The sequence below is a fragment of the Vigna umbellata genome, chromosome 6 (genome assembly GCF_029865625.1).
Source record: "Vigna umbellata cultivar VRB3 chromosome 6, Vumbellata_1.0, whole genome shotgun sequence".
NCBI lineage: Eukaryota > Viridiplantae > Streptophyta > Magnoliopsida > Fabales > Fabaceae > Vigna > Vigna umbellata.
This window is the reverse complement of record NC_142170.1, coordinates 36,480,784-36,489,138: the sequence shown is the minus strand read 5'-3', so window position 1 is coordinate 36,489,138 and position 8,355 is coordinate 36,480,784. Positions and strand designations below refer to the sequence as shown.

General features: G+C 33.2%; 1 protein-coding gene across 2 annotated transcripts; it reads right to left on the bottom strand.

Annotated features, from left to right (window-relative positions):
- LOC124825242 (alpha-L-arabinofuranosidase 1-like) lies at positions 1-7,872 on the bottom strand. Of its 2 annotated transcripts, XM_088092676.1 has the most exons (18): positions 7,637-7,872; positions 6,839-7,034; positions 6,524-6,578; positions 5,696-5,907; positions 5,322-5,443; positions 5,076-5,229; positions 4,895-4,964; positions 3,668-3,813; positions 3,502-3,547; positions 3,250-3,302; positions 2,984-3,128; positions 2,623-2,741; positions 2,333-2,404; positions 2,144-2,247; positions 1,883-1,939; positions 1,256-1,457; positions 878-1,024; positions 1-444 (listed from the first exon to the last, which is right to left on the bottom strand). In XM_088092676.1, exons 2-18 carry the CDS (start codon positions 7,004-7,006, stop codon positions 295-297), a joined length of 2,022 nt encoding a protein of 673 aa, XP_087948802.1. In that variant the 5' UTR covers positions 7,007-7,034; positions 7,637-7,872; the 3' UTR covers positions 1-294. The 2 variants fall into 2 exon arrangements, with proteins under 2 accessions (XP_087948802.1, XP_047153782.2); XM_047297826.2 differs by lacking the exons at positions 5,696-5,907; positions 7,637-7,872 and having other exon boundaries at positions 6,839-7,033.
- Positions 7,873-8,355: the final 483 nt, after the last annotated feature.

Below are 8,355 nucleotides of genomic sequence, written 5' to 3'. Positions count from 1 at the left end.
TTAAAAAGAACTAAATGTTGATAATCGAATAAATAATCGTGAAATTTTTAAGTAGAGATTTTGTTAACAAACATTCTGGTACTAAATTTCAGAAGAAGTATGTCTCCAAGCTTGGTGGACAAATTACTGAGCATTAATGGAATCCATCTAAATATTATTATTCACAGCGCAACATTGTTTATTTACATGGCAAGGTATAATTCAAATCTTATAAAGTTGGTTGCAGCTGATTCATATATTCCATTCCTTCCCCTTTACTTTTTCTTCTGCATTTTGGTCAAATTTTTCATTGCATTACATAGAAGACCACGTAGAAGAACCACTCCCCTTCCTCTTCAGATTACTGGATTCTTTCAGCAAGTCAAATGATGTGAATGAACGTGGAGGGACTGTCACATTCAGGTCCTTCCCAACATTCTGAAGTCCACTCTTAATTGGCACCACCTGGTTCCATAATAGAACAATCAACAAAATCCTAAGCTAATGTTTTCACATGCATCCTAAATAGCCATAAGAAATTTCCAAGTCTAGATTCTCTCCTGGATTTTATGATGATGTTCTCCACTGAATATTAACAATACAATGATGTTGGTACTTTAAAATCTTTTGAAGAAGCGGCAAAGGAACAGCATAGAGAAACCCAGTAGAGAATCCAAATTCCAAATTTCCATCTTTGTTGTGTCTTCAAAATATACTTGATGTAAATTGATTTTGATGTTTGAAAATATATCAAAACAATTTTTAATACACCAAAATCACTTTATCTTGAAGATACACGGTTTATGCAAGGAGTTACAATAATAGTGTAATAAAAGGAACAATATTTCAGAAGGGTAAATTAAAAGATGGAATATGAAAGAGTGAAGATTGAGGGTACCTTCTTTGGCTGTGAGAAGGAGTTCTCATCCATTACATTTCCAGATGTAAGCACAGTCTTTGTTGATCCAGATAACTGCAATGAATTTGGTTCTAGTCCATCAATAGAGATCTTCAGGTTCACTGCGCTGGTGCCAAAGTTCACAACCTGCAAAAGTCAAGTGATGACAGTACTAATGAAAGAATTTCCAACAAAACAAATTTAGTATGTTGGGGGGTTTTATAGGAGAAATATACTCAAAATGAGGAATAAATGCTTCTGCAAATTCAGCGTTATGCCATTAACTATAACTATGAAAATACAACTGATTCTCAAATTCTTTAAAAATTACAGAAGATTGTCTTTAAAAATACAGCGTTATGCAAAAAAACGTGTTACCTTTATTCGTATATAATTTTTGTTATCTACAGAACTTTGAAATGTTATTGCTGATGCAAGGACTGAATTGGAGGAAGAATTCGATTGAAGTGATGAACTTAGAAGTGTTGCTCCACTTGACTCTGAGAAAAATAATTGCACCCAATAGCTAGGAGTTCCATAAGCCTGATAAGAGTTGAACACAATTGCATCTGGGTTCCACCTAATGACAGAAATACAGACAATCTTAGTTTTGCCATCAACGAAGAACAATTCTACATAATTTATTAATCACCTTAGCTTATGAATTGAAACAACTTCTTCTCAGAATATTTAGAGCAATGAAATCCTCTGAAAGCACCTTTTCTTTTCTAAATTTTTGTATACATTTAGGTGGAAAAAATTTGTTCTTCAAGCAATTGTTTAGCTGAACAAAAAAAGTTAGTAATCTGCTCAACCACCCTTTTATCAGTTTACAACCATGTCTCCTTGGAGAAATCAACAAACTTTTTTGTCTATTTTATGGTGGAATCTTTTCATAAACATCTTCTACTCAGAAAAGAACATACTGCACAGTAGGCTAGACAAAAGGGCAAACAAGATGAAAAGATAATAGAAATGTCCTGGTAAAATCATTAGAATAATTACCTCCTGTCATTGGCATTAACAAAAAGTGGAGCGTAGCTGACCATTTCGATAACATCACTGCACCAGAAAGTAAAAAATGAAAATGGTGAGTACTAACTATTAAGTGGACTGGATCAGAAACTCAGATTTCATAATGCTACAACCCAAGAATAGGAAAGGAAAAGAAAGATTTCAATGCTTTTCAGCTTTGGTTTGGGAAAAAGTGCAAGATTTCAAGTTTGACCGTTGTATAAAATAACATCATAAGATGTCTGAGTAAACCTGTTCTTTTCGAGTCCAATAAGGAACCCGGCTTCAGCTAGGGCTGCCAAAAGGCTTCCCGTTCCAGCATCTTTTCCAGTCACAGCATATTCACTTACAAAAGCCTGTAAAAGTGTCCAAAATAGATTGAGTACAAATGGAAATGCCAATAACTAATTAAAGAGAAGAGTTTGACAGAGATCATAAAACCTTTGGACCATTTCGTGATGTGCGGTCAAATGTGTTAGCTCTAGAAAACATGTCATTCGCATTTGTATAAACCTAAGAATAGAAACAAAGTATATGAGAGATCAATTTTTTGTACATCAAGTTAAGAATGCTATTGCATCACTATACAGGTTATAATTCTAACTAGGCTAGCATTACAACATGTATCAACCACGTGTAGCATTCTTGATATTACTATACAAAAAGAAGGGGAAATATAAAAGAAATTGTGTGAAGGGATTTGTTATGAAAGACATGTGTGAAGACATTACATGATAATCATACATATCAGCTGGATGATCTAAAGCCCGAGAAGAACCATCACAGTTTGAGATAATTTGGATATCAGGATAAGCAGTTCTTATTGCATGATAGAATTTCAGGTAGTTTCCTGGCAGTCAAAGATGTAATATAGAAGGAAAAGGCATCAGATTACTCTGTTTCAATTAGAAATGGGAAAAAATATGAAATCCAGAACTATCCATTAGAATCTGTAATTATCATATATTAATAATAAATTCAACAGCAGCATTTGCCCCTCTTGGCATACATAAATAATACAGTGTCATTGTATGCTAACAATGAAAATGTTGCTTTTTCTTAGGACAGAATGAACAAGAAAAATATGCATACCACGATATTTCGGTTTTCCACAATCTTCATTCCCAACAGCAACATATCTTAGATCAAATGGCTCAGGGTGTCCCATAGCAGCTCTAAGAGAACCCCATTTTGAAGTGGGATCACCTCTTGCGAACTCAATTCCATCAAGGGCTTCCTACAATAAAAAAAAATTCAAGACTCTTATCAACATACTTTTGAGTCAAGTTTCTTTAAAAAATAATGGAAAAAATACCTAATAAGAAGGGGAAAGGGAGTAGAAGAGTATGATAACATACTTGCACAAGAGGTAAAACCGCAGATGTATCAACTTCATCATTGTGGCTGACACCTAAACCAAAAATTCAATTAGAAAACAAAGAATTTTGTCCTTTCTCCTCGTTAGTAAGAAACTCAGTGGATGTTTGGTTTAACTATTTTGATGAAAATAATAGGTTATTTTTGGCAGCTTCGTGAGAGGGCTTTCGAAAAACTGTTATGAAAGCAATTCCAAACAAGCATTTGGTTAACAGAGATAGACATAAAATTACCATTGTTAAATACCCATATTGGTAAAGCACCCAAGTCCTCCGCAAGCTGCTCAACAATAACAACACAACAACAACATGGCATCATTTACTGCTGTAACAAAAAATGAAAGTAAATTCAACTATATAGGAACTTAATAATCCTTAATATATGAAAATCAGCACTTACTTGAAGAAACTCGAAATAGCCAAGTCCATCATCAGTCCAATACATCCAAACATCACCAAAGTGCCCAGGTCTCTCCTCCCATGGTCCAACAGTTGCCTTCCACCGAAATGCATTTCTTAACCATTCTCCTTCAACGAAACAGCCACCTAATGCAATGTAATGAAAAATAGCATTCCCAGATGTTACTTCTGTACAAACTTGAGTAAAATGGAATTCGACATTGTCAAATGATGCTTACTCACACTAGAATATGCACTAAAGAAAGTAAATAAAGAAACATTACAGTAGATATGTATCTCAAGATGAATCTTAAATGACTTTGTATCTAAAGATACATGAATGAATCTAAGGGATTCCATATCACTTATACAGTTCATATGCTTTTACCTTTTCACCCATTCTTGTGAAAAATAAAAAACTAAAAAGGTATGTGACCTTAAACTTATTCTATTCAATTATTCCATTTTTATTTATCACTCACTCATTCAATACATATACTCTTGTAGATTTTTATTAATTTTGTTTTTATTCTTCTAAAATAAAGATTTCACGAACTTATATATAACTAATAGTTTGATTTGTTCGACTTTCATTCAAGTTATTTTATCTTTCTAGTTTTAAATTGCTTACACTGAACACTGTATATCATCTACATGATACAGTTGAAGTAATTTTTCATTGTATCTAAATGATATGATTCCATACAAAATTATGATTGAAGATTCAAAAAATAACTCAATGGTTCATTATTTGAATCTCGATCTGAATAACCTATCACAATTACTGTATTTAATGTATCATATCTTATTGTCTTTTTCCATAGAATCTGGTTTGTTTGTTGTATCCTGTAAAAGAAAGAGCCCTTCACGCTAATGCATGTCAGTTTAGAAAAATGTTTATCTTCTAATGCCATCTAATAGAATTTTCACCTTCATGTTTTATTTCAGAGTTGAAAAACATATAAGCAAGTGTTAAAAATACATTGGGATAGTTAAAAATACGTTAACCTTTTCTTATTTGAGCAATTATAACCAAACAAATTCCGTTTCTGACTTTCCTCTTACTTTTCTAACCTTTCAATTAAGTACACCTCCATTCAAGTATACTCATTTTGGAGATAAAAACTAGAGAGCACATAACACAGAACAAAAGTAATGTTTAAATTGTTTCATGTGTGTAAGACAAATTCTATTCGAAATTTCTCAATCTGAACCACAGTATGCTTACCTGGAAATCTGATAAATTTGGGTTTCAAAGCTGACAGCATTTCAAAAAGTTCAGTTCGGAAACCATGTCCCTGCACCATAAGAAAAGGATACAAATTAATCACTTTAATATGTACACAACTCTTATGTTCTAAGATATAGTTAATCTACTAAAGCTAAATGGTTTCAGAATGTAACACAACCTTATATGTATCCACTGGCATAGCAGACACTTGGTCCAACCATATCACACCTTTGGTGGTTGTCGTTAATTGAAGTCTTGAGTTATGATCTGTTGCTTCGGCAACCAATAAAGTCTCCACCTTTGTCCAGTTTGAAAAATCATCAGCAGTATCCCTGAAAGATCAGTATCAATATCAGTATTAAAACTACAGCACGTAAAGTCTCTGTATCACATAGTCTCTGTAGTACAAAAAACTGGTGCTCACGTGATTGCAGATGAAGCCAGGTTCCCTATACCATTTGATCCTTTTAAGGAAACTGTTAGATTAAGTGATTCAGTTGAACGAACATAGAAGATCACTTTGTATTTCTTCCCTTGTTCAATATTCTGCAAGAAGATCAAAGTAGTAAATATTTTACTTGCAGTCTCAGACATGAAAAATACAAAAATGTCAATGAATGTAACAATATAAAGATATCACAGAATCTGCAATCAGCAATTGAAATTAAATAGCAGTTTAGACTTCAAGACTACAATTTTTATGTTGTTCAGTCTTTTGTTGTTTGTTTTCTATTCAGCAAATATTTGCACTTAGGATTCATGATCAATTTGACGCAAGTGTATCAATTAGCCTCTCACCATGCCCCAGAAACCAGGGTTATAAATACCAACACCTTCATCTGGGCAGATGTTGTCACCTTCACTGTCACATAACACCTCCAATCGAAGTGCAACCTTGTTACGGTCAAAGCAAGAGGTACGATCAGTTTCAACGATTATTGATGATTCATTTCCAATGATTGTCCAAGGATCAATATTAGAAGGAATGTTAGGGCCCCCAGCTTCAAATCCTAAAACAATAATTCATAATATTTAAGCTATAGTTTAAAATAGTGACTTAACTATAACAATACAACAAAGTAAACAGCAGATCCTCCATTTGTTCACATTTGAACATTGATAAAGTAGTATCATCTATAATATCTAAAACCCTCCTTTTCATCAAATATTAGGATTAGGATAAGAAGTTTGAGGCAACCACACATTAAAAAGTGCAAAAATAAAAGGAAATCAACAGAACGACAGCTGCAGATGGGTTGAAAATATCATTTAATAACAGTGAAAAGTTCATCAATTTTATGATGGATACCATAACTAAGGAAAGAAAAATCACAAACCTTTACATATGTTAAAGTGTATCCATTTTTAAAGTTTAGTCAGTTAAAATCATGATGCATTTTAAATCAAGGTTTATGTCATGAATTCTATGTTCTCATATTCTCTTTTATTTTGTTTCAGTTATTATCACGCTCCGTATCAAGTACAACTGATCGATGGAATACTGTGCTTGTGCATCTGAACATGTAACTTGCATGAAAATACCAGAAAAAGAAAAAAGAAAAAACCCTAGAGAAACCTTCTACTGCTGCTATTGTCATTACAAAGTGTGAAAATTATGAAAATGACCTCTGTTGCTGACAAGCTCAGCCCATAATCCCCCAGCTCCAGCATGATTGATCTCCTGAAGATGAAATTCAAGAATCTGGTCATTTTCTGATACTTTCACGTGAGGCATCATCAAATTGAACACAGAGTTTAAACTACAATCCCATAATCCTAACAATGTATGCAGTTTATTTGATTAATTATTTCATATCTTCATGCTTATCTCTTACAGATCATGCATTGCACATGTTCTATCTAGTCCATTTAAAAAGAACACTCATAATAGAAAGGCAGTGGAGCTAATAAATAACAACCAACGAGTGCTAGAAACCAGACCTCAAAGAATATACCAAAAAGTGTGTCTGGTATTGGCCTTCCAGTTGCATCAGAAGCATCTACTACTAGAGTTGTTCTCAGGTCAGTAGCAAAGCATGGGAAGACAAGGCAAAGCACTATGAACAATTGGAGCAGAGAAACATTGCATAAGGGCTTGAATGAACCCATTGTTCACAACATTCAATCTACCTGCAAACTAAGTAATGGAAACGAACATAAACTTAGATTATAAAGGACGAAAAGGGAATAAAAATGTCAAAACAATCAATATGTCAGGCCAAAAAAAGAAGCACGTTTACTGTCACCACCGTTTGATCCTGCAATATGACAATAATAATAATAACAAAGAAAGAAAAAGAAATAATATTTCAATAACTGCATGGAATTGTTCCAGTCAACTTTATCCGGAAAATCCGAAATCTAGATGTTCTTTAAAGAATTTGGTTAATTTATCACAAACAACACAAAAATAAACAAAATAGGAATTTAATAAATGACAATAAAAAGTAAATCCTGAGCTCGAATTTGACGTTCTGAATGCAATTATTACCATGCCTCATGACAAATATTGTGTGAATTTAAATAATGTTCAAAAATCCAAAGAAATAAACAGTGAATTATTGCAGGTAGCTGCACCCATGCCATGTTTACTAATAATAGCAATAAAATAATGCATAGATTATGAAACAGGTGTCACCCATAACACGATCAAGTTATAAGAAGAAAACAAAAAAAAAGACTATCATTAACAAGAAAAAGGGTCACTGATTCACTGATTGGAGAGCTAAAAACACTCACGATTATGCTTGATCGAAGCAGAAGGTAAAGTAGAATGTAAGGAGTTAAAGAAAAGGTGTCTGTTTGTGTGGAGTGGTTGGTCTGAATCTGCTGGTGTTTTACTTCTCTTTATAGAGAAAGATTTGATCAGTGAGAGTGAAGCGAAAGAGATGATGCAAAGATATTGAGTAGGTATTTTTGCCTTCGCTTCCACGGTTGAAAGAGGAACTGTGATGTCTTCAACACAGACATTTGTGGGTTGTAAATCGATTTGTTTTAAGATTTTCTTCTATTCGGTGTGCGGGACCCACCTCAGTGTGCCGTTCCAGCATCATTGCGTGGCGTAACCACATAACAGACAACCTCAATTTTTCTCACTTTTTGTTTTTTTTCTGTAGTTGATACATTTTTATCCTATCCTTTGCAGAAGAGTTTATCCACTCATAGAAACATGTCATTGTAGCAGTTCTTTTAATAAAAGTTAAATCATAAAAAGTAACATAAAATAATTATTAATAGTATAGTAATAATACATAACTTTCGTACACATATATATAATTACTTGTTTATTTTTTGTATAATATCGCGTCATAATCTCTAACTGAACTGAACAAGGTATGACAAAGCATTAGATATGCTTTAGATACATATATGGTTATAACTTGTCTCTGATTTCGGGTCTTACAACAAACTTTATTCTTACTTTTATAGTTTTAAAGCATTTTGTACTTTTGTGATTC